General features: G+C 41.1%; 1 protein-coding gene across 3 annotated transcripts in view; it reads left to right on the top strand.

Moving 5' to 3' along the window:
- Positions 1-27,031, top strand: part of LOC307251559 (glutamate receptor 2-like) — a gene marked incomplete at both ends in the record, with an annotated part of 61,709 nt that overhangs the window by 31,038 nt on the left and 3,640 nt on the right. The window contains 7 exons of one of the 3 annotated variants that reach the window (XM_080028927.1): positions 934-1,149; positions 2,746-2,900; positions 4,471-4,669; positions 6,872-7,119; positions 12,120-12,234; positions 16,763-16,897; positions 21,693-21,863. In XM_080028927.1, the coding sequence (XP_079885053.1) occupies positions 934-1,149; positions 2,746-2,900; positions 4,471-4,669; positions 6,872-7,119; positions 12,120-12,234; positions 16,763-16,897; positions 21,693-21,863 (1,239 nt within the window). Of the gene's footprint in view, positions 1-933; positions 1,150-2,745; positions 2,901-4,470; positions 4,670-6,871; positions 7,120-12,119; positions 12,235-13,093; positions 13,209-16,762; positions 16,898-21,692; positions 21,864-27,031 lie in introns of those variants that run through there. The other 2 variants (XM_080028928.1, XM_080028929.1) reach the window with 2 other exon arrangements.

Below are 27,031 nucleotides of genomic sequence, written 5' to 3' on the forward strand. Positions count from 1 at the left end.
AAGTCCTGAGGACACTGAAGAGACACCACCTGTCCTCAGCTGTACTGATGAACTTCTACCGCTATGTGATCACAGTCTGGTACGGAAACTGACTGTAAGGCGCTACAGCGGGTGGTAAAAACCGCCCAGCGCATCCCAAGGTGTCCACTTCACCCCATTGAGGACGTCCAAAGAAAACGCTGTCTACGGCGAGCTCACAGCATCCTTAAAGACTCCTCCCACCTTTCCCAAAGACTGTTTGCCCTTCTGCCCTCCAGTAGGCGTTTCAGAAGCCTCCGGACCAGAACCAGCAGACTGAAGAATAGCTTTTTCCCCAGAGCTGTCTCTCTACTGAACTCTTCCCCCCGCTGACCCCCTTCCCCTGCTCATCACCTCACACCCATCATCCCCCCACCACTCCTCATGGTCATGCACACTCATCTATGATCCACCTGTATTATTGTATATACAGTAGTATGTTCATATCACCTCAATAAGTTATGGACCTGTACAATATGTCCATATTCTGTATATATCTGTAATCTAGTATAGCATGCTCACTGCACCTTGATCTGTATAATGTAATCCTAAAAATATACTTATATTTATAGCATTTATTTATATTTATAGCATCCCATTTATCCAGCCATCCATATACACCCAATAATTCTAATGTTTTGTCTACATCTGTACATTTTGTAATTGTACATAGCACAGATTCCTGCACTTTCTGTTTATTGCACTTCTGGTGAGATGCCAAACCTCTTTTCGTTACTTAATACGTGTATATGTGTAATGACAATAAAGTTGAATCTCATCTCATCTCATGTAAAAAGCCTCTGATATAATTTGAAATGCTTGTTTTTGTAGGCTATTGTTAACGCATTACCCATTCATTTAAATGAATAAATAACATTGTCAAAAACTCTCACTCTGTCTTTTTCTCTCCATCAGAAAGCAGACATAGCAGTGGCTCCCCTCACCATCACTCTGGTCCGTGAAGAGGTGATAGACTTCTCCAAACCCTTCATGTCTCTCGGCATCTCCATCATGATCAAAAAGCCTCAGAAATCCAAACCAGGAGTCTTCTCCTTCCTGGACCCGCTGGCCTATGAAATCTGGATGTGCATTGTCTTTGCCTATATTGGAGTCAGTGTTGTACTCTTTCTGGTAAGTCTGTGTTTTGAAATCTAAGGTATAATAAGTTCACCGTGGCTGTCACTAAGGACCACCAATGTTGGGATGTTATAGGTAGGGAAGAGAGCTTTGTGATATAGCACACATTAAAAAGAATTTAGCTAATTAAAAAGTTGAGTTGTGATGTTCTTCTGTATTCAAACCGTTCAAAGCAATTCAGATAATCTTTTATGCATTTTTAAATATTTGTTGCTCTTCTAAATTAGAATGTATGTGTTTCTTAATCCTTCCTAACCTTACACATAACATTACCACCAACAAAGAAATGTATAATAAATATGATATCGGACAGCATTGGTATCCGGTCGATATCAAAACCGTATCGGACTGAAAAATAGTGGATTGGTGCATCTCTCTGGCTTGCTTGAATATTCAGTTTGAAATGTGCAGACATATTTGAAGCCTAGATACAGTTCAGATCCTGGTAATTCACTTAAGACAGCTGTGTTGATTACTGATGGGCATGTTTTCTCCGTGAAGTGGAATTGTTCAAATCAAGTGAAGATGTTGCTGAACTGCTTTGACAGGCTTTGCTATTATATCAAGTAAACAAGTACAGATTGTGATTGCCATTTTGATCTGTTCATAGACAGTCTGATCCAAGTGGTCCATTACAGTTGCTTTTTAATTCAATTTAACACATGACACAGGAAAGGAGGCGTTTTGCATGAAACACAGGTTGCGTTTACAATGTGAAAGTTCTATGAGGGGGATTTTCAGCTCAGTGCAACACATTTAAGTTTTGGCAGTTCTTTCATTTAAGGGAAGACAGTAAACAGCCACAGTAAAATCTCTGTCACCTTTGGTTTTTAGCCTGGACCTAAGGACATCTGGCAGCATCTGTTGAGCTTACCACATTGCTCTGACTGGAGCATAAATGTGCAGCAGCTCAGACATATATTGAGGTGCCAGCCCATGCAATGATTTAAAAACTAATTATACAATCTTGAACTGGATCCTAAAACACACAGGAAGCCAGTGGCGAGAGGCAAGAACAGGGGTGATGTGGTCATATTGCCTCTTCCCAGAGAGGAGACGAGCAGCCACATTTTGTACCAGCTGCAGGCGACGGAGCAAACATTGGTCCACACCAAAACAAAGGGAATTGCAATAATCTAAACAAGACATTATAAACATGTGTATGACTCTCTCAAAGTCATTTGTAGGGAGATAGGGCTTCCCTTTTGCCAGGAGTCGCGCCTGAAAAAAGGTTTTCTTGACGACTGAACTATTTGTTTGTCAAATTTAAAACCATTGTCAAAATTAACTCCAAGGTTTCGAACAAAAGGGCGGCTGTAGGAGGCTAGGTTCCCAAGTACACTGTTGATGCCATCCAGGAGTTCAGATATACCAAATGCAATGATCTCAGTTGTCTTATTGTTTAGTTTTAGGAAATGAAGTTCCTTCCAGCAATCTCACGCACTTGGATAATTGTTCCGAGTCAGACTGAAGAGATTTGACAACTTCTGTCAATACAAAATCCTGCATGAACAGTATACATTCTCCTGTAATGAGGAAATGTGTTTTATTTTAGGTAGTGTGAAAAAACTTATTCATATCACTTTGCAGGTATCCCGATTCAGCCCCTACGAGTGGACACTTGAGGAGCCAGAGGATGGAACTTTGCCGCTGACTACTGAATCCATAAATGAGTTTGGGATCTTTAACTCCCTTTGGTTCTCTTTGGGTGCTTTCATGCGGCAGGGTTGTGACATCTCACCAAGGTTGGTACACTCATTTCTGTTTTTCTTCTAGTTAAGAATGACTGAATTTCTGATCTTTTTTATCAAACATGATTTTGTTGCAACCACACACATACGCTTTTGACAAAACACCTGTGCTTCTCTGCACGTTTTAAACATTAAAAAGCTATTTCTGCTTCATCTGCTTTGAAACCAGAGAAAGAGGTGGATTTTGCTCGTGAGCAACTTCTGTGCTGCCGTTAGCTGCAATCCAGTGGCTTAGAAAAGTATTCAGACTCCTAGAACTTTTCCACATTTTGTCAGGTTACAACCACACATGTACATTTATTTTATTGGGGTTTTATGTGATAGACCAACACACAGTTGTGCAGCCGGATCTACTATGGAATTGTTTAGACCAAAGCATATGCATGTGTTAACTGCATATGCTTTGGTCTAAACGTTGACTAGAATGGCCCAGTCAAAGTTTATACCTAAATCCAATTGAGAATCTCTGGAAAGACTTGAAAATGGCTGTTCAGAGACACGCTCCATCCAATCTGACTGAGTTTGAGCTATTTTTCAAAGAAGAATGGGCAAACATGTCAGTTTCTAGTCTCTCTTAATAACAGTGCCACCTCGTGGAAAATTTAATAAGTGAAAAATAGAAAACCTTGTGGAGTGGTGACGCACGTTCTGTACTATACTATCTATGGTTCTGTACCATTTTTGCTCTTCTAAGTGTAACGGTGCAGGCTGAATTGAAGCTAGAAAAAACAGGTGGAAGAATAAGCAGAAGTATAGTGGATATGAATTATTAATTATTACTTCATAATTCATTGCAGCGACAGCACCTTTTAAACACATTTAAAAATTGCTTTACAAAACAATTAAAAACACAAGTAGAACACAGTACACACAAATAAAGTAAGAATGAAATAAAGACATAAAAGTACTGAAAAGCAAGTGGGTTTTTAAGAGCGATTTAAAAACTGCAACATAATTGGCAGCCCTGATCATAGGTGGTTGCTTGATAATGGTCACTCGCTACAAGTGGTTCCAGTCCAGGCACAGCAATATTTTATGTTTTTTTGGTACAAAGCCCTTGACTCTGATACAGACACAAGAAGCATACTACTACTGCTATAATGCTGCAATACCAAAAGAGGAAGTGTGTTCCCAGGATGCAATGCCACAATGGTCCATAGAGGGCCAAAGTAATACCACAACTTCTAGATTTTGTGCAGGGAGTAAGAATCAAAGTCAGATTGATGTTTTGTTTTTTTAAACCCAAATTACTAAAGATTCAGCCGTTATAATCTTGTCCTGACCTGGGAGTGTAGATTGAAAAAACTAAACAATGTAATGGTGTTAAATTAAGAAGAGAGATGGACCAAATGAGAAATGATTTGAAGTTACCAATAGGTCTAGTGAGGACTTTGTCTGTCTAGGGCAAAATCACATATGATAACTGACCAAAAAAAGCTTTGAATCATTCTAATGAAATGTTCACTCCTCCCATCTAGCTCATGTGTTACTCACAAACAAACAAAGACATGAGTTATGAGACTGTTATAATGGCATACCTTGGTGTGTGTGTGTCTGTGCACAGGTCTCTCTCCGGTCGTATTGTGGGTGGTGTGTGGTGGTTTTTCACTCTGATCATCATCTCCTCGTACACTGCTAACCTGGCTGCCTTCCTGACGGTGGAGCGGATGGTTTCTCCCATTGAGAGTGCTGAGGACCTGGCCAAACAGACAGAGATCGCATACGGGACCCTGGACTCTGGATCCACCAAGGAGTTCTTCAGGGTAAGGACTTCAGGCTCACTCAAGTACAAATTACCTTACCAGCTGTTTGTACTAGACCTCAACAGTTTGCTCTATTTGCTGACTTTTCCTGCGTTTCCAAATCTCACTCATTCTTTTGTCTATTCTACATACCACAGCCCATCATAAAAAAACAATTAATAGTAAGCATGCAGTAGACAAGGCACACAATTGGGACACACTTTTACTAATTTATTTCATCATAACATTGAGCCTACCCTTGAACTTGCTTATATATCCGTCCCATCCCCGTTTGTTTCCATATGGAGGCTCCGTCAATGTGACGCCACTTCCGGTGCGCACTGGATTGTGGGTCAGAATCGCCCAAATAGCATGCTGATTTCAACGCTAAAATTTATTAGGCACCCGGATATTTGTAAGCTTGCTTAATCCGACCACAATAATTGGAACATCCTAAATCTTTTTTTTACCATACTAAATAGCAGAAAGTAGGGGGATTGGAACGCAGGGCTAGTTGTCTGCTGTAGTCTATCTCTTTGAGTTGGAAAGTGTCTCGCCCATTAAGTAACATTGTCTCCTAGTGGTGACTCCAAATCTTTCACCATTTAGACGGCACCAACATAAGTAAGACTTATGGAAATAAGACATTCCACTAATTGCAGAAATGGTAAGAGGCAGTCAAAGTTGCCCTTGGGACTTTTTAACCACTATAGCTTCCCCTAGGAACTATTTTCTTAGCTCTGTTGATTTAATCTATTAGCTACTGCTGTAAATTTTGTTTGCATTTCTTTTCTCACTGGGATTGATGTATTTTAATTATCTGTAACATGAGTGCCATCTTGCCCCGACGGACTTGAGCCGTGAATCCCAAATGAAAATGCCATCATGTTGAGGTCAAGTTCACGTTTTTATTTGTCATATGCATAAAACAATTACAGTTTAATTGCGTGCTCTTCCAAATGAAAGGTTGAGGAGAAAAAAGAAAAAGAAAATGAGAATAGAAGACCTAAAACATAAAATAGGAGGAAGCAAAGCCAGAAGATAGATGCTGCTGGTGTTGGCAGAACATATGCAGCAGCTTCTACAATGTACTGAGAGAGAATGGAGGAGATAAAGCAGCTCATGCAATGTTATAAATATACATGCACACAACACTGTTTGTATTCCCACAGTGCAATATTGTTGGCGAAATGTGAGGAGTGAGTCATAGTTTCACCATAGAAAATGAATAGGGATGCGCAACAAAATGGTCAAAATCTCTTGACTGGATATTTAATCAATCAAATGAATACATGCATTACATACACATAGACACAGCCGGTCAATGGGTCAAAGTGCTAGCTACATTGTCTTTTCGTGGGCAGATTCCATGAGGGAGACAATTGGTCCAAACGTTGTTGAAGAAAAGGAAAAAAATGTCATTAAAGCTGGGGTGGAGGATTTGGGGAAAAAATGGCAGTTAGGATAGAGATTTGAATCCAAATACCTCAACCGATCCACTTGTTCTCTTTGGTCCCTCCCCTATGGTCCCTCCCTGACACCTTCTACACCAACAAAGTCATGCCAAAGTGAATGGACAGTCCCAACAGCCAATAAGAACAGAGAATCGGAGCCTCGCTCATGTTAACTTTGACCAATCAGAAATCCTATACCCCAGCTTTAATGAGTGTGCGGTACTTTTTCTAACTTTCCAAAGGGTCTTCCACCTTTCTGCCAAAATGCCAGGCAACCCATCTTGCTCTGGTGATAGCTGTACCCCAGTTAATAACCATTAAAATATATGTATTTTTAGTGTATGTAAAAATAAATAATTTTGTGATGATTTGGTCTTGATGGACCACAGCCTCTTTCTGAGAGGACTGTTTCAAAGAGTGTTTGCCCGGGATGGGAAGACTTGGCCATACATCCTTGATGGATTGGTTTTCCTTGGCTTGTATAAATGAAGCAATCTGCTGTTTTCACCATGTCTAGTGTAGAAATAAGCCACTGCTTTGTGCTTCAGTTGTTTTGCAATGCAACAGAAGAGAACAAAGCAGCTACACGTACATGCACATGGCTTACTAGATAGGTTAGGTAATATATTTCAAAATGTTTACACATTGTCACACTTATCAGCAGTTGGGGGTAACACTTAGAGACACACTTTGTACTTTAAGGTAGCCAAGTGGAACAAACTAAATTGTAGTATCTAATCTGTGTCTGTCTGTCTGTCTCTTTTTTTAGCGTTCTAAAATCGCCCTGTTTGACAAAATGTGGCAGTACATGAAATCGGCAGAGCCTTCACCGTTCGTCAAGAAAACCTCGGAGGGCGTGCTGCGCGTGAGAAAGTCCAAAGGGAAGTACGCCTACCTGCTGGAGTCCACCATGAACGAGTACATCGAGCAGAGGAAGCCCTGTGACACCATGAAAGTGGGCGGGAACCTGGACTCCAAGGGCTACGGCATCGCCACGCCCAAAGGATCCCCATTAAGGTGGGTGGATCAGTATAACAATGCTAGCCAAAACCCGCACTGCCATGTACCATTCACAGTACTAACCTACTGCCTAGCATACTGTCCCCATACTTTGCCCCCATTTTACACAGCTAATTTTTCAACATACAAAACTTGTTGAAAAGGGTAGTTTTTAACAGCTGACTTAACAGTGTTGAGTGGAATCAGAATTTCCCATCACTGAATTCTGTGAAGCCTTAACAGTACTGGATGGGAACACACTGGCTGACCACCTGCTGTGTTAGTCAGGTGGTCTGTTGCCAGTGTGTCGGCTGTGGCTGCAGCCCTGCTCAGGAAAACAACATGGGGAGCAATGTAGTCTAGTCCCAAGCTTTTAGTGCCAATTGGGTTTTGCAGTATGCGAGTGTGATGAATGGGGCATGGTGGCTTACTCGTTGTTATAATAATCCACCTACCCTGATGACATCATCTGAGTGGTTTGTATTCTGACCATGGTTACCACCTCTGACCAATGGCTAGTGGTGGTTGCTGTGACGACTGGGGGAGGGAGGGCTGTTACAAGTTGAGATTTCAGGTCTTAAAGAAATAATTCATCACAAAAAGTCTAAGGATGTATTTGGTTAGTAGTATGTTTAGTCTCTTTTTTGTCTCCGTGTAATTTCTATTAAAATAGATTATGAGACAATTATAACTGTGAACTGCTTCAGCCATCCGCTGCTATATAAATTACCATAAAAAAAACTGAGTTCATATTCTCTTTGGTGAGAAGAATTTGGATGCAGGTTTTCCGACAATTATGATGAACTCGCTCTTTAAGACCTGGATCGGCGGATTGTTGATATGAGTTTATGACCCACACTGTTTGTGTGTGTGTGTGTGTGTGTGAGATGTGTGTGTGTGTGTCCCTATGTTTGTGTGTTCATTTTCCAATATAAATGTAATGTGTGTCCTTCAGAAATAACTAGTTTATTATCTATACTATAGTTACATATTATATACAGATACAATTTTAGTCACATCCCTCAGAACTTCTTTTTTTATTCTAATTTGAAACCCCTGCAATTTTCTCTTTGGTTACTGATTCCTTTCAGCTTTTTATGTAGCAAGTTTTTAAGGGCACGAAAAGATTGGGTTTACGTACAATTCCTTGGAATGTTATTGTTCATTAGAATGTCCACGGATATATTATATTTCTTGAAAATAAGAAAAATATAGCATGAACCTTCCCTCGCACTAGCACTTCTATATTCTACACTCATTATTAATGTGAACCCAGTCAAATATTCTAAAAGCTTCATGTTATTACTTTGACATCACACATTGTTGTCCAATAGGCTGGAGTACAAAGACAATGGAAAATGTGTCAGACTTCACCACACTTCACATTTTAAATCTGAATGTCAATAATGATCCATATACCTGTGTGTGTGTGTGTGTGTGTGTGTGTGTGTGTGTGTGTGTGTGTGTGTGTGTGTGTGTGTGTGCGTGTGTGTGTGTGTGTGTGTGTGTGTGTGTGTGTGTGTCTGTGTGTGTGTGTGTTGATAAGCAGCTTTGTTTCTCACTTCTGTGTCTTTACAGCACACTACAGATGGCTGTATGCTTTTGCCCCTTCCTCTCCCAGTCTCTCTGTGTTGCTGTCTTTGTTAATCCACTTCTAAATTTAACTTTTCTCTGCACATTTTGCTTAATGACGATCACAGTTATTTGTATTCCTAAAAGCAGTGGTTAAAGCTACATTAAGCGATTTTTGGTCGTGAAAGGGCAGTATTAATTAGTCCTTTATACTCCAGTACTCTATATCAATTGCGATCTAAGACAAATTCCCGCCACAGATGGACAACATCTGTTGCCATAATTTCTTTGATTTTACATTTACTTTACATGTATTATATTTAATATATTTGACATTTATTTGTGACACCCCCTTTGTAAAAGAAAATATAATATAGTGGTAGTTGATAGGGATTTGTCTTCAAAAAACTAAAATGTATGGCATGTTACATCATGTATGATTTACAAATAGTTGGATTAAACGATTCATTATAACATTTGAATCAGTTTTATACATTATAAGGAAAACAAGATTACCTATTTTTCAAAATAAAAGTGTGAAGTTATTAAAAAAGTTAAAGTTAAACCATTCTTATCAAATTAAACCTCAAACTACATAAAAAAACCATCTAATCAGCTCATTTGAACTTAAACCGTTAAGGGATGGGGGCAGTGGTTGTGGGTATCAGTGAAAATCACAAGGATTTAAAATATTAAGAAAATGTTTAAGTTGAAAGAGCTACAAAGTTGGTTGTTACCTCTCAGTGAGATCTACAGTGTTAACCCCTTTCAGATTACTTTAATTATTTTATTACCAAATATATCGCTTAATGGAGCTTTAAATCTAACAATTTGGAAGATCTACTGTATGACTGCTGTTGTTTAAGCATGGTAGAACCAGAGACATCATTTTCAATTTCTACGACTTTCAGTCTTGTTTATTCTGAGAATTATTCACTGAGTCCCTGCTAACATGTCTCTGCTCCTAGCATGATCTCACTGTTGTCACAATGTGTTGTTTCACTTGCTGCCTCTATTGCAGTCACAGGGACAATCTCAATGGCGGGTTCAGTTCCGAAAAGAAAAAATTAAAGCGGTCACACCCATTTGGCATATCAGAATCATCGTGTTCAAATTATAATACAAAAATACAGCGATGATTCCTCAATCAATGACAATGGAGTTGCTGATATAAAACACTATTTGCATCCCATGAAACCAAAGTGAACTGAGCCCAGGCCTGGTTAAGAGTCACATGTTTACATGACATAATATACAGAAGATTTAAGGACACATTAAAAACATTAGCCTTTATTTATCACTACATAACACACAAGGTTTGTTCTTGACATGGCTGCTTGATATACAAAATACCACACACAATTAGCAGCAATTGTGCTGCCTTTTTGTCCTGTCATTATATCATGCCTATTTCCTAAAAGCTGCTGGATTGTCTCTTCTTCTCAAGAGTCAATGTAGGCCTGTAGGTTTAACAATAGGAAATTTGGTACAAAATGTAGGCCTATTCAAACAAACCACAGGGCTGGTAGCACAGAGATATATATGACTTGTCTTCAAATGTAGGTCAGTTTTTTTAATAGTTCTGATGTAAATTAGTAAGACAGTTTCACAAAATCGTTGTGAAATTGAAGCCCAAAGTCATTATAGTCTTTTAAGAAATTATTTTTTTGTTAAGATTATCTACAGCAAATTGATTATATTAAATAAACCACTTTTTTATTACATTGTTGGGTGATAAAACCACTCCCGGAACCACTAACTTAAGGAAGGAAAGGGCCCTCAAGCTCTTTTCCACCAGATGAACACTCCAGTATAGCAGACCCTGGAGAGGGCTGGCCTGTATGTGGACTGGCTCAGGACATTCAAAGCGGAGCAACTTTCCTGAATCCTGCTGTCCTACTAATCACATGCAGAGCCCACACAGGGCCGTATATGTTAAGCCTTATGAGGAGGATGGTGGTCGCTGAAAAGCTGAGCGATAGAGAAAAAGAAATCCTCGGCTATTAAGCATGCCATGTGGTTTTCATACATTACAATCAGATCATTTGTAAAACACTAATTGTAGCCGGTTGGAGTTCCAGAAAGATGCCCTAAGACTTTGTAAAAGTAGTATCACTAACTAACACACTTCAAAACAGATTTAACACTGTTAATTAGCTTGTTCTTATTTTAGTGGCTTCATCATTCGAAATATATCTGTTATTATTCTCTTAGGTGACTATTCTGTCGTGTGGCCATATCATGCATATAAGTTAAACACCTTATTAGGCATATTATATTTAATAACTGATCAAGAAATAAACCATGGACAATAGGGTGAAAACAAAGAAGAGTCACTCGTTAGTCGGACATTAGTTAGTTTGCATGTGAGGGAATTGAAGCGCCATACTTGTACATGAACCTGTCCCTTTGCTCTGCTTAAAAGGACAGTTCCAGTGATCGAAACATGCAAGTCATTTACCTTGTGTGTGGCCTAATGCTTACCAGCAGTCAGAATCAGTGTGCAGTGGATTTAGTGAGTGAATGTCTCCCAGGTCTTAAAGCCATGGTGTTCATGTAGATGAGTCCCTGAATAACAGCCCTGAAGCTGGTTTAGAGGAGGATGAACACTGGTGCAGACACATAGTTTGAATGTCATGGGATGGGTGAGTTGTGACTATATGTATATGTGTGGTTGGGCTTTGATGGCATGTTATGGAATCTTAATTCAAAGATGAAATGAGCTTATTTGAATCTGGATCCTTTAAAATCCTTTATCCAATCCAATTTGAAATTTAAGGAAAGTGTTGCAATGACTATTCAGACTCCCTGTGGTAGACATCCATAAAGCCAGATTTAAAATCTTTATTTCATTTTTACAAAAAAAAAAAGTAGAATTTTTAAGCATGTTTTAAGAAACAAAATGTATCGTAAATCATACAATTAACACCAAAATGAACATATCCTTCAGTAATAACCTTCAGAATAGTGCTGCGAATGGTTATGGAAAGTTGAGTTGATGTACTGTAAGTTTATTTGAAAAGTTGAGATCTTTAAGGTCTAGAATCGCTCAATTGACAAACGTTAACTCACTTGTGTATTTCAGGTGCTTGTGTCACAGGAAGCTAAAAAAAGAAAGGGAGGATAGAGGGAAAGGATTCTACACAATATTTGTAATTCATCATTCCAAGAATCAGCCATCAGAGCCCAACCTATTCTCTATGGTTCTATAAAGATGTATTAAGTAATTTTGTCTTGGACATATTACTCAACATTCCTATTTCCATGATTATACAGCAGAGCTTAACTGATAAGACATTTTAAAGCTTATCTAATACTAAGGATGGAGCTATGTTTATTCTGTTTATGCCAATGCTTTAGGAGTTATTAATGCTTACATGCATATACCAGCAGGAGGACGGCCATTAAAAAGAAGTAAACTGCTAACAGCCACTGTGTTCATGTAGAAATGCGGTGAACCTGGCGGTGTTAAAGTTGAACGAGCAGGGGCTGCTGGACAAACTGAAAAACAAGTGGTGGTATGACAAGGGAGAATGCGGCAGCGGAGGAGGGGAGAGCAAGGTTAATACACACACACACACACACACACACACACACACACACAGAAAAAAAACTCAACACACAAACACGAAGCTAACACTGGGTTATCAGGTGTAAAAATACATCGCACGAAGCAGCATTGAAATAACGCCACATGTAAACACAAAAGTTAGCAATGATAGCAATACCTAGTTAATCCTTTTTACAAAATTATAAGTAAAACCAATACTCATAGATGTTACATGAATGATGCTATGTTTAGCTGTTTGCTGACAAGCACCACCTTACAGGTAGCGTTGTATTCCGTGCTGCTTCTTCCACCAATGTGTTGCACCCTGTTTGGTTGAGGTCAGGGTTAGGGCATACTGCAGGCGCAAAGCCAGGGTCAGGTGACCTCACACCAGATAGAAGCAACAGTGCAGGGGAAGGGCTGTTGATAAAGAGTTTGTGCACTGTGGCCAAACTGTGTTTATCTATGGCTCTGGCCTGGAGGAAAAAGCAGGAAGGCTTTTCATTGCAGCGCCTCTCATTCTCTGTCGCACAGGCCAAACACAGGATCCCTGAAAAAATACAGCAATTTATTTCAACAGCTTTGTCCAATTTATCACAGTGATACCACACTTATTTGACTGAATAGTCCTCTTGGCTTAGAATCACTACTTTAAAATGTGTTTCGGTATAGCCTTTAAATGAAATTGCCACATTAGAGGTAATGTGGCAAAACATGACAAAGCCAATTCATGACTGATGACTTTCCTTAAAATAGCAAACATTATTGGGCCCCTGTGTTGGTTGCTAGACCAGAGTTTGAGAACTGCTGCCACACTAATAACATAAGATAACATTGATAATGATGTTATTTATGTTATTCCCATTGAAGAGTGCCAGTAAACCTTGCCGTATTGAAACTGAATGAGCAAGGGACCCTAGACAAGATGAAAAACAAGTGGTGGTACGATAAAGGAGAGTGTGGCTTCACGGACTCTACCAAAAAGGTTAGTTAATTAAACACACTGTCTGTTCACATTATTTAACGCGCACAATGACGTAAAGACGTTTCTATATGTATGGGGAGGGCGGAGATAATATTGGCTACATGTCTATTTGTTTAGAACTCAGGTTAGAGCATGGAGGTTCAACTGTGAAACTGTATATTTAAAGGGATAGTTCAGTATTATTGAAGTGTGATTGTATGATGTACTTAGGCATAGTTAGTGTGTCACCTTATGGAGATGGCGATCAGCGCAGTTACTATAAGGAGTTTGGGGGAGACACAGAAGTCAGCCTTGTACTGTTGCAAAGGAGAAGAAAAACGTTTTTTTTCCACACTTATATAAATGCTAACCGAAAACCTAAACCATTCAAATGTATGCTATACTAAGATTTTCTCCACAGCTTTAGTTTGCCGCAAGCCAGCAGTTATTTTTTGCATCACTCTACCAATCAGCTTCTTGACTAGCAGCTACTGTGGATTATTCAGGAGACACAAGAAAACTAAAATTAACGGCTGTCTGGCAGCAAACTAAAGATGTGGAAAAAATCATAGCTTAGCGTACAATTGACGGGATATTATGTTTTAGGTTAGCATTTATATGTGGAGAAAAAAAAACGTTTTTCTCTTCTGCCTCCCTCTGCAACAGTACAAGGCTGATGTGCGACATCTTTCCCAAACTCCTTATAGTGAATGTACTGATCGCTATCTCCATAAGGTAACAAACATACTATGTCTAAGTACCCCATACAACCACACTTCAGTAATACTGAACTATCCCTTTAATACTGATGAGAAGAAAATCAAGTGGTGTCTTGAAAACAGAGTGAACCTCCTGAAGATAAACTGAGAACTATTGGTGGTTGGGAGATGTGTTTTTGTGTGTGTGTTTTTTTGTGCTGTTTTTTTGTTTTTAGGCTGTTAAGAATTCAGTTAGACTGTCTGTTTTCAAGTATGTATATGAAACCCTTCTAGACAAAATAAGTTTTTAAATTATCTGTAAAGTAGAGATGTAAATTAATGTACAATTACACTAATCACACACACATTACTTGTATACACAGATAACCTGATGCTTTGTTACATGGTATAATTAAGGTTTAACCATCTTTCTTATAGGTTAAGAACCATTATACGGTTTGTTCAGACAAGAACATTGCCTCCCTCCCCATTTGTGAAGGTCTAATGATTGGGGTCTGTGTTCTGCCCATAGATAGCTGACGTATACCTCCGAGGCGAAGTGAGGGCTAACGGGCGGCTAGCTGTCATTCAAGAGACCGCGCCCTATTTTTAAATATATTTTAACCACCAATAGAATAAAAACTAGCCTGCTAGAAAACAATTCACCCCCCTCAGTGTTTTCATGGAGATATGAGCTAAACATACAGACTAGAATGATTTTTTAAACCAGACCTTAAATAGGTTTAATAATGCTGTGAAAACGGCGTGTTTAACATGGGAGTCAACAAAAAATTGCTCTGTTCTGCAACCTTAGTGGCCACCCGGTGCTACTGCAATTGTTGTCACTTCCGCATTGGATGCTGGTAGAACTCACTGTGGTTGGGGCTTGGTTCTGCCAAAGGTAGCTCACGGAGCCTTTAGGTGGGGCTGGCCAGAGGGTGGGGACGTGTTGCTCTCATCTTTGAACTGCCTGCAGCAGCCATTGCTTAAATGCATAGATGAAATGAGGAGCAAATGTGCTGTCAATGTCTGATGGACATTTGAAAATGACAGAACTGTATGGTTGCCCTGAAGGTCAAAAATACAACAGCATTTAAATATGCACAACAACATTAAACTAAAAAAACAATGACATTTCGCAAAGCACAACGACATTTCACAAAACACTTTTAACATTACAACATACACAACAACAGAATCCACTGCAGTCAAGCCAACTGCCACTCAGTTTGGCTGTACAAATACACTAGTCAGAACTATTTCAAATATAAGGGCAACATTTTGGTGGTTGTTGTGTTTTGTACAACGTTGTTGTGTTTTCTATTAAGTCGCTGGGTTTCTGTAATGTCGTTGTGTTTTCTGTAATGTCGTTGGGTTTTGTGAAATGTCTTTTTTTCTAACTTCAGGGCCACCGTAGAATTTACACCAAATCCCCACACAATAATGCATAGGCCTACAAAAGAACACGAGAGCACCCCATGAGCTATGTCACAGGAGATACCCGCTGCTCAAGCTCTGATCAATTAAATCACTTGCATTATTGACAAGATACAGTCAGCCACACTGAGAAGGGCAGAGATGGACACGCACACACACGCACTAACACACACACACACACAAACACACACATGTATGACAGGACATTAGATATGGATTTGATTATTATTTATTTATATATTTCTTATATAATTAACTGCACCATTTATAATGCCTGCGAGACCTCCTAGGATGACACAGGCTCTGTCACAGACCGGGAGTTATTGAACCTCATGGTTGGAATGTGATTTGTGTGTATTAGCAGTCTTTCAGGTGGAGCAAGGGAGAGCCACTGTTAAGCAGATAGTGTGAGCACAGATGTGGAAAACCATATATATTGTGCTGGCTAAAGGTGGGCTGGAGGCCAACACACTCATGTATGAAAGAAAGAGGAAAAGCACTAGCCTTATAGTTACTATTTTAATGGACTTATATGTTGATGTTAACGTAGGCTGCAGGCTATGACTCCTGAGCACAGTGATGCATGAAAAGCCAACCAGCCCCTTGAGCACTAAAGCGCTGATGTACTTGCTTTTAACTATGCTTTAGCATGTGCACAATGGCTACTTTTTGTATCCTCCAGAGACTAGCAGCAAGCTAGCAAACTAAGATGTAAGCAATGCAGGTTCGCAATATATTAAAAGAATCAGCTTTGCATGTTTTATTAAGAGGGAAATGCATTATGTTCATCCATGAACCACTGTTCACTGTTGAGAAACGGTGAATGCAAACACAAAATGTGTTAGTCCGAGGCCATGCTTCAAAGGAACTATGTTGTATGACATATTGTCTGACCCTTTCATAAGTCCTAATGTCATAAGCCTGATCTGAATGAAGAACACTGGATGGCAGGTGCAACAAACACACTTCTGACCACACCCAAACTCAACATTTTGCTCACCTTAAGCTTGTCTTCAGAATACAGTGGTTTGGATAATCCGGTGAAACTGTTGGCTTGTTTAAATCCTGTCTGATTGTTGCACCTTAGGACCTATAGTATGTTTAGTGATGTAGCTACATCCCCATATTTCAGCAATGACTTGAGATATCATCAGACCACATAGGAGTGAGGAACGAGTACAGAGCTGTTTGTAGAAAAACCTTGAAGGTTGCACTGGGTGGTATTGACCTTTCCATGACGACAACACACATACTTGCTAACAGTTGATACAAAGATACACAACGATTTTCACACAAACTGATAAAGGGTTTTCAAGTCATGTTTACTCTTTAAACTGCTGTCGTAGTGAGTCAAGTAAAATGTTAACATACAAACACAACATTAACAGCTTTCTGTGGGTGGCTGCTGTCTTTCCCTCCCCATGTGTGTGTCTGTACTAGGAGAAGACCAGTGCTCTGTCTCTTAGTAACGTAGCAGGAGTCTTCTACATCCTGGTTGGAGGTCTGGGTCTGGCCATGATGGTCGCGTTGGTAGAATTCTGCTACAAGAGCCGTGCTGAAGCCAAAAAAATGAAGGTGCGTACTATCTCACTAATTTCACTTTCTATTGATGTTGATCTGAATCTACATGTATGATGATGAGTAAGATTTGAGTAAGTGGGGGATTGCTCCACCGCATTTTTGGGGAGCTTTTAAAATAGCGGAACCTTTAAACTTTCTCCTACTAGTAGGGGAGCCAATGTATCCAATACAATGTATCTGTCAATTTTGATTGTTCATTTTTGGAGTTTCTTGTGGTTCCTAGGAAGTCAAATAAAGATGTCTCCATTTTTTCTCGGTTGGATTCCGTGAAGAATCATAGGTCAATTTCAGCTAGCCTATGTGTTTTAGCCACAAATCCACTGAAAATACGACTGGAATTCCGCTAGGAGTGTGGCTATATCTTTGCCAAAAAGCACAGATATTTTACAAAGTATTAGTACTAGAAAGTCCCACATGCATTTTAGGCGTTTGATGCATTTTGAAGTAGACCTATTGTAATAAATGGCTGAACATGCACCAAAAGTGTTTTGAAGTGTTGCTCACTGCCTTGACGTCAGGCTACTACTCTGAGATTCTAATCCAATCTGACCATAGAAGTTGATTAATTTCAAACCAGGAAATGAGACGCTGGCTACCCGCAACCCAAGGGTTCCTGAACATTTGCAAAGTCCTACCCCCAAACAGGATCTTTTTTCTGGGGTAATCATGGGTTTAGACCATAGATAGTATAATAAGACTCGTTCCTGACGTGGTAACCACAGGAACTAGGCTAGTGGGCCTAATAGTGGGTCTAATAGGTCTAATGTTGATGCTTGAGTGTGTCAGTGTCATCTATGCGCAAGAGCTCTTTGAAGTCTGAACATAGCGACATCGCAGCAGGTTATGTTTAACATAGGATTTATTTAATATCACAATTCAAATCATTGTAAGTCTACTTATATGGAGCACAGAGCAAAGGTTTGGTGAGAAACTTAAAAACGGGGATGCGGGGTGTCGGACATGAGAAGAGACGCAGATCCAACCTAGTCGTATATTACGGCTTTAATTCATTTATCAAACTACTTTTAACTGCGCTGCGCCAGGGAGACATCCACTAGATCAACATGTCTAAATGCATTATTATTTTTATATAAAATCTTATAATAGTAAGTTAATTAATGGTGACTTCAGAGGCGATCCAATCGTCATGGGAAAAAAACAATCGTTATTCATCCCTTCAATCGCTGATTAACGATCCGATCGCCTATTGGAACAATCCTACTCCATCTCATCCGGCACGGTTCCCACCAGCTTTAAAATGGCCTCTGTTACACCTGTCCTAAAAAAGCCTGGGCACGACCTAGCCTGGTCCTACCAGACCACCATACTTCATTTCATTTGTACAAAAGTTCTGGAATTGCTCAATTGACAAACGTATACTCACTTGAAGGCAGGTGTCTGTTGAAGTTTAAAACTATTGGATCTGCCCAGTGCCACTCTGGATCTGCCAAGCAATCGCATAACTTTTGGTCATCGTGACGTATGTAATGCGCCGGTTTGTGACTACAACTGAAACTGGCGCACAACCTCAACGTCATTGTTCTCAGCCACTTCCTCTGTTCGCTGATTGGTCAGACAAAAATTAATCCTGTGAAAGCCCGCAAAGACACCGCAGCCCCAGACTATACTGAAGGGAAATGAAAATTGAGCAGAAGTAGGTAGGCGGGCGATGCCAGGCTAGTCACGACCACTGACAACACCAACCACTACCGCCCCATCTCCAACCTTCCGTATCTGAGCCAAATCCTTCGAAATGAGCAGTTGCCGCCCAACTCCAACAACACACGTCCAATCATGAGTTTCAAGAACCCCTACAATCTGGATTCAGAACCCACCACAGCACAGAGACCGGCCTCATCAAAATCACCAATGACCTCCTCATCGCTGCCAACGCAGGCTGTATCAGCATCCTGATCCGGCACAGTCTCCTGGTTTCAGTCCTACCTCACCTTCAGGAAACAGTTGATTGCCATCTGTGACTCCTGGTGCCCCCCCCCCCAGCACAGTTGACCAAGGTGTGCCCCAAGGCTATGTGCTAGGGCCCCTCCTCTTCATCTTCTACATGCTGCCCCTTGGTCGGATCATACGCCAGCACGGCCTAAGCTGATGACTCAGTACCAAACCCTCCACCTCAAGAACATCTCCAGACTCCACCCATCACTATCTGTGTCCGTGGCAGAAACACTCATTGACACCATCATCACCTCCCGTCTGGACTATTGCAACGGAGTCCTGTCCGGGGTTCAAAGCTTCAAAGCTGCCAGTGTTCTCACCCGCACCAGGCCCTGGCATCACATCACCCCCACCCTCATCCATCTCCATGAAATGTATTATTATTAGGGCTGTCAAAATTAACGCGTTAACGCAGGGTGATTAATTTCTGGAATTAACGCGTACATTTTTTTATCGCAATTAACGCCTGGGCGGAATGATCCGTTTGGTTTATAGTAATATTTAATTTGAATTAGCTATGTGTGGTCTCAGCTTTCCCAAAATGTGCCATGAGTATGGCCTTTAAGGTATTGTTGTAAAAGACCAAGTGTCAAGTAAAATACATCCTTGTGTTGGGTTTTACAGCTATTACCCATTTTTATCTGTAGTGGCATCTGTAGGCAAATAGTTCTGTTTAGATTCCACACACTATGAATGGCACAATGGTGTCTTTTATTATTGGTATTCTTGAAGTTAATCTAATAGGCCTATTTATTGCTTTATGTCTGCGAGCCTGAGTGAGAAGCCTTTATTTTGGAGTAGGCTAGTTGCACGTCAGCCGAGCCTATTCTGTAGTGATGCACGGTGTCTGTTTTTTAAATGTTTTGCCTCACACACGGTCAAGAAAGCCAAGACGCTTCGCCAGACGTCATATATGTAATTTACTGCACCCAAAAAATTACCAATTGTAACTCAATAGCATCAAAACTGTCAGGATTGAGTGGCGCTGTCCAAGGTGCAGATCTGGCCACTGTAGCCGTTTCCAGCGTGTCTGTTTCTCCCCAACACACAGCAGAGGAAGATCTGCTATAACCAATGTATCTCAGAGTTCACTTGCTGTGCAGTGCAGATCCTTTCATATGGCCTTTCATCCCTCTAACTCCTGGGATTGCCACTGTCACTCCGTCATTCGTTTCTATCTTCCTCAGGACAGTCTTTCACCCTGTGCTTATGGCTCACGTTATGGCAACCCTCTGGTCGATTCTTGGAAAAAGCTTGTCTTGTCCCTCTGCCCCATTTCATTCATTTTGCATTGTAGCCTCTCTGGACCTAGCCTGCTGCTGCTGCACTAAATGCAGAACAATTGGTCCAGTCATACGGATTATCTTATTAAGGCGAGATTCCCTGATAGTTTTAATATGTCCCTGACAGTCAACTAGTCCAAATGACATTTATAACTAGACCCTCCAAGTTTAAGTCTTATTGTCAGCCTGGTATTTCTTTTAAACTAGTACCTCCTAGTTTTACTCATAACCCAATTATTGTATCTAACATCATTATTACATTTGTCAGCCCTTGCAGGTTTTCACTCTATGCATTCACTGATACCATCTAATATTGTCTCCTCACCTTGATGCTCATGATGTCATGTTAAGGTATCTGTGATGCCTTCATGTCTGATTCAAGCGCCACTTCTCATCAATCAATCTCAGGATGATTAATTTCCTCCTTTTGGGAGAAGTTTAGGCTCCAGGCCCCTGTTCCCCATCTCATTTGGCATTTAACAGCAAGCCATCCTGAAGGACACAGTCGTAACACTTCTCAATGTCCACAAAAACATGGATGGACCTACTCTCACAACCCATGTACTAACCTTGTCTGGTAAATCACTGTTCCAGTGTTTGATGACCAGAACAGAAACCCGATGCTTCTCCTGTATCTGAGGCAAGAACCCTCCTTGCCATGATATAGTCTTCCCCAAGGGGGCTGAGCAACCTTTAGAGGAGCACACCCTCTACAGCCACCACTGTCTGCCAGTCTGCATGCAAAATTAAAAATACATGTGCCAACCAAGATAGTCTAAAAACTCACAACATTCCATGTCCACATCCTCTCCCTGGATTAAATGCAGAGTTACTAGGTTTGCTATTAGCCTAGTTTACCTTGTAGATGTCACGATACACAATGTCAAAGAAGTATAACTTCACAGCATGCAAAATAGATTACTGATCTTTTTTTTTAAATACTTTGTTTTCGAGTTTTACACAAACAAACAACTGAAAAAGCGAAAACACAAACAAGACAGACAAAATAAACAACTAACATGGCGTACTCTACTTAAAAAGACATTGTTTAAAATAAAGGTAAATGTTAAGCAAAAAAATAAAGAGTCAAAAAGGTGTCATGAAAGTCACTTCAGCGCTGCTATATGGTAGAGGAAAGGCTGCCATATCTTCTTACATTTTTCTGCTTTCCCTTGAGATCTCATAACGGATTTTTTCCATAGACTGCTAGAGAACTTGATGAGCCACATATCAAAGCAGGGGGCTATCTCCTTATCCCAAACCTTAATAATATTTTTTTTAGCTATAACCATCCCATACTGGATTGACATGATTACTGATCTTTGATCTGAAGTATTCTGGCACCAGGTGAACTTATAAAAAGCCACAGCTAAACAATTGGGTCATGTGTGCTGCCTATTGGGTGATAGGTACAGGTACACCAGGCTGCAAATAACTGGCTTCTGGGATGTGCAAGCCACAGGTTGATAATTTCTCTCTCTCTCTCTGTCTCTCTCTCTAATGCACGGCCCAAATCGTATAGTAATAACAATGACTTTATTTTTGTTATAAAGGTGGCAGCCAACACCTTGTCGTCCCCCCAGCACACAGGAAACTACACACACACTATGTCTTCTCCTCAACACGCCCCAAACTTCAACCTGCTGTCCCCCAGCCACCAGCCCAACTACGCCACCTATAAAGAGGGCTACAACGTTTATGGCATTGAGAGCGTCAAGATCTAACACGGGTAGGAAGAGTGATGATTGATGGCTGAAACGTTCCTTCCCTCACAGTCATAGACAATGTTTAGACAATTATAGCTTAATTGGAATTCATTCATATCATAAAAACAACAGTTGCACTCACACCATAGCAGCTTTAATGGTCATATGCATTGCATTGAGCTTCACTGATGAAATTATTTAACTTATATTAAAAAGAGAAAGATGAGAGCAACAGAGTGATTATAACCAGCCATCCACTTTGATATACTCTTTTTTATTTCAGTTATTAAAAAAGGTAGAACTTGAAGCTCTTCATTTTCATTTCAGCAAATATGTTGTCTACCACTGCAATAACCTCCCTTTAAAAGATAAGTAGCAGTGAAGGAGCAGCAGTGATGACAAGTTTTAGTTTGGCTTTCCGATGTATTAATGATGGTATAACATTTACAAATTAATATTATCAACCGTTCTGAAAGAAATCTATACAAGAAAAAGTGTAATAACATTACATTACACATGATGCGTTTGAAAAGTATGATTTCATTAATATCCATTTACATGGAATCTGTGAATACACAAATGTTGCCATTTAGGTTGACTGTCATTGCTAAATGGTATTATTTACTACATATAAATCATGATGTGAATGCAGCAGTTGTTCTTGCTAAACAATAGTAACATGGTGACCATGAAACATTCTAGATAAACAATTCATATCTACTCAAAACTGTATATGACTGTGATACTCCTTTCCTTTGTGCACTGTATACCCAACAGCTTGTTCACCTTCTTTACCCCTTTATCCCTTTTTCTCATATATTTCCTTCTCTTTTCTCGCTTCCTTGTTTTCTCACACACTCTCTCCCTTTTTGTCTATTCACCCCCCTCCTTTTTTGCTCCCTTGTTTCTGGTGTCTCCTGCTCCTTTCTAGCCAATCATCCTCTTGAATTGACTGATTCATTCGGCAACTCATTCCCACTGTCATAATGTCAGCTTTTCATTTGGCAGCCCCAACACAACTGTTCTCTTTTAGTCTATAAGGCACATACAGTATGGGATATAAAGTGCATGGCCTGACTGAAGACACCTATATAAGTTATCATTTTTAGTCAATTTACACAAGGCACATTTAAATTTGTCTTTCCACACATACCCTCTCAAGCTAACACACTTTTGGAGGGGGTCCTAGCGCAGGGTCAGCCATAGCACAACCTTTGGGTTATGTTCCTTGCTCAAGTAGACAAAGGAGATATGGTGGGCACCGTAGATGTAATAGCAGCCACCACTATTTTTACAGATAAAACCCTGCTGTCCGGTGCCGGGGATCCAACCAGCAACCTCATGATTACCTCTTCCCTGTAGGCCTTTCTACCACCCCTATATTCCAAGTGTCCTAGGTCTTCCTCTCAGAGTCACCAAACCCAGCTTGGCCTGAGTCAGGTTTGTTGGGCTCACTGAAAGGATTGCGGCATTCAGCCAGGATAACATAAACTCTTTCTCCCTGTAATGTTGGTTAGCTGTGAAACAGGCATTGGATTGGACCTCTCTTTTGCTGACTCAGAAGCTGTAGCAGTGTTTTCCATTGACAACCCGGCTTCACATGATCAGGATCACTATTGATTCACCCTCCAACAGTTTAACAAGTCCCTCTTTTAACACACCAATGCACTTTTATGGCACCAGGTTTTAGGTCCTAGTTTGAGTAAGTTAAAAAGATTTCAGGCTATTGCTCAGGGCCAGATCCACTAATGCCTTGTTTCCACTGAGCACTCGGCTCAGTGCAGCGAGCGGGTTAGCTCGGTTTCGCGAGATCTGGTGAGCGTTTCGCCGCCCACCCTATCCTTTAAGTAGGCAGGCTTTATGACCCTATCCTTTAAGTAGGCAGGGTTTATGACCCTATCCTTTAAGTAGGCGGGGTTTATAATAATAATAATACATTTTATTTATATAGCGCTTTTCTCATACTCAAAGTGCTTTACATAGGAGACACAACAATAAACAAACAAAAAGATGGTGAACCCTATCCTTTAAGTAGGCAGGGTTTATGACCCTATCCTTCAGGTAGGCGGGGTTTATGACCCTATCCTTTAAGCCCCTATCTCACTGGGCTGCGACTGTTTGCGACAAGTTGGAGACTGCTTTCGCGAGGGAGTCTCTAAACTGTCTCCAAACGTTCGCGGAGGTCTCAATTTCCTCGCATGAGTCGCAGAGCCGCGCAGTCCTGTCGCATGAATTTTGAACATGTTCAAAAAAAGTTTGCGACAAATCTAGTTTCAAAATAGCCTCAGAGTGGTCGCATGTGTCTCAAACGCGTTGCAAACCCTTCTCAATTTAGTTTCCGCGAGTCAGAAAGTGCGAGCAATGTCAGACAACTTTGCGAGGGGTTGGCGACATATGAAACTAAATTGTGACTGATTTGAGACAAAAATGAGACTGACATTCCGTTCGTGCAACGCTCGCGAGACATAAATGCGACTTCCTGTCAAGTGTTGGGCAGGACATTCGCAAACGTGTCGTGAGGAACCAACTCAGTGAGACTGCAAGTGAAAATTGTCTCTAATTCGCATATGTTGTCGCAATTTTGTGTCTCCAACTTGTCACACACTGTCGCAGCAGTGGTGTAGTGGTGCCTGGAGAAGTGGGTATACTCTAAGTTGTACTGCGCGCGCATCCGCTTTCGCCGGTCCTATATTTCCCATAATTGCGCTGCCTCACACAGCCACTCGTGAGTAGTGGTCCAACACAGGCCTAATGCATGAATAGCCTATAAGATATAGAGAGCGTAGCTGGCAGAACGGCTATATGTTTAGCCTCCGTGTCCGCTCCATTTACAGCCATTAGTGCGAGTGGGGGGGGGGGGGGGGGGCGTTCACTGTCCTGACAGCTGACTGCCGCTACGGTCTGCCGGACCATCACTGTTTGCACAGTAGGCTAAATAGGGAGACGTAGGTGGGGACCCTGGACCTTCTAGGGGGGTCCGGGGGAATGCTCCCCCGGAAGAAAAAAATGCAACCTTTTAAAGTAAAATTCATCAATCTGGTGCACTTTGAGAAGAAAACTGCATGCAACCAGGCCCAGGGGCCCAAGGGCTCAGGGGGGCCCTAAGCCAGAGATACTGATAGTAACTTTACATGTCGCATTGTCAAAGAGCTCAGTCACAAATGTCAATAACAGCCTAGGGTCCAAAAAGGAATAGGAAATAAATCATCATGGCCCCTAGCAGGTGAAAAATAGAAAAGCAAGTGCAAAACAAAAGCATTATTAGCTATGTCTTATGGGCTTCATAAGGGGCCTCTAAGGCCCCCACACACATACAGGAATAAGCTTTATACGTGTAAATTCTATACTGTTCATAAAAAGTAGCTTTCCACCCTGTATCTGTTGCAATGGGCCCCTCCATCATATAACATGGATCTGCAGACCAATCTACTGAAATGTTTTTACAGTTGCAGAGTAAAGAGTGCTGCCTGTTTAAGAAAAATAATGTTCCTTCTGCAGCTCAAGATTTGATTTAAATCTAAATTTTCCTCTGAAAGTGCATCAGATTGATGCATTTTACTTTAAATCTCATAATCCGTCTATGAACCAACTGGTTTCCACAATCTTTTTTATTTTTGCGGGGAGCATGCACAAGCATTATTCATAGAAAAAAAAATGTGGGGGCCCCCCACAGGGTCTTGAAACGGGCCCCGAGATCGTTAAGACCGCCCCTGCACGCTTGCCGCCTTCTCTCTGCCCGCTCGCCTCTCTATTGAGAATGCATTAGTGGGCGAAACAAACGCCTCGGCCCGTGTGAAAAGGCCTGAACTACTGAACGAAGGAAATCAAATGAGGTTCTGGCATTTTCCCCCAAAAACGGGACAAATTGTGTCCCGGGAGAGATTTTTCTTTTCCCGGGACAGCTGGTGAAAAAAAGAGAACAATTTCGGGGAAAACGGGACGGGTGGCAACAAGTCCCGCAGTCGCGGCCGTTAGAAGTGGGTATACGCAATGTCGCCTGAAAAATAAGTGGGTATACGCCGTATACCTGCGTATACCCCCCACTACACCACTGTGTCGCAGCCCAGTGAGATTGGGGCTTGGTGGGGTACAGGATGAACGGCGGTAGCCGCTGCCAGAATATGGGTCAGAGCATCAAGCCGTGGAATGACTGCGGTCAAGCCAGCGGTCTCTTGTTACCAGCAGCTCCTATATTTAAAGCCCCCCGTACTTTTTTCCCGAAACACAAGACTGTCTTTACTCTTGCCGAGGTGACTACATGCAGCGGTTTAACGCGGAAATTATTCTTTCGACCAATCAACGGATTGCAGTGGGTAACTCTACCCTTTCGGCGCCCTTTCAGATGGCTTGTTACCCCAACCCCGGAGGAGTACCCAAAGTAGGAGCTGCTCAGCTTGCTTATTTTGGAACCTTACCCAACTTTTGACAATGGAAATGCAAATAAAAGTGGGCTGAGCAGCACCGAACCGAGCCGCAATGCTGCTATACCTGTGCGAATGAGAGAAAAATAAAGTGTCCAATTCAGAGAGCAATCTGCCAAGGTTGAGATGCACACAAACTGCACTGTCAAGCAGAGAAATTCCTGGGTGCATCTCTCCCTACAAAATTGCCCCATTCCTATGAAAATAATCCTTATTGCATATACCACCTAATTCACAAAATTGCTACAGGCAGTTATAGTGGTGCTATTTAGCACAGTTGAAACCTTTGTATTAAAGATAAGTATTGTGATTTGAATCTCTTTTGTCCATATCAGTAAATATCTCCTCAACATCAACTACCTGTCAGTACTGTGTGTGTGCTGAAACAATATCTGGTATGTTCACACCGCCCAGGCACTGTAAACAGGTTTGTAAACAATGGGAGTCAGACCCAGACCATCAACCCGCCTCCAGCCAATCCGGTTTAGGAAGTGTTTGTGACATTAGTAACAACAATGATATTGGACAGGTAGTTAGTTAGGACTGCTGTTGCCAAGGAAAGGTCATTTTGGGGGTGGAGCCTCTGAAGCTGCAGTAAGGGAGGAGAAAGTTGTTTTGGTGCTCAGATCAAATATCCACAAGCTTTCTCTGGAATGGCTGACTACACCTTTAACCAGGCGCAATTTCTCTCTCCTTTTCTCTATCGCCTCTGTCTCTTTCTCTCTCTTCAAAGTTTGTAAGCTTTATAGGATATTGAATTGATAT

Source organism: Ammodytes marinus (assembly GCF_949987685.1).
Source record: "Ammodytes marinus genome assembly, chromosome: 6".
NCBI classification, from domain to species: domain Eukaryota; kingdom Metazoa; phylum Chordata; class Actinopteri; order Uranoscopiformes; family Ammodytidae; genus Ammodytes; species Ammodytes marinus.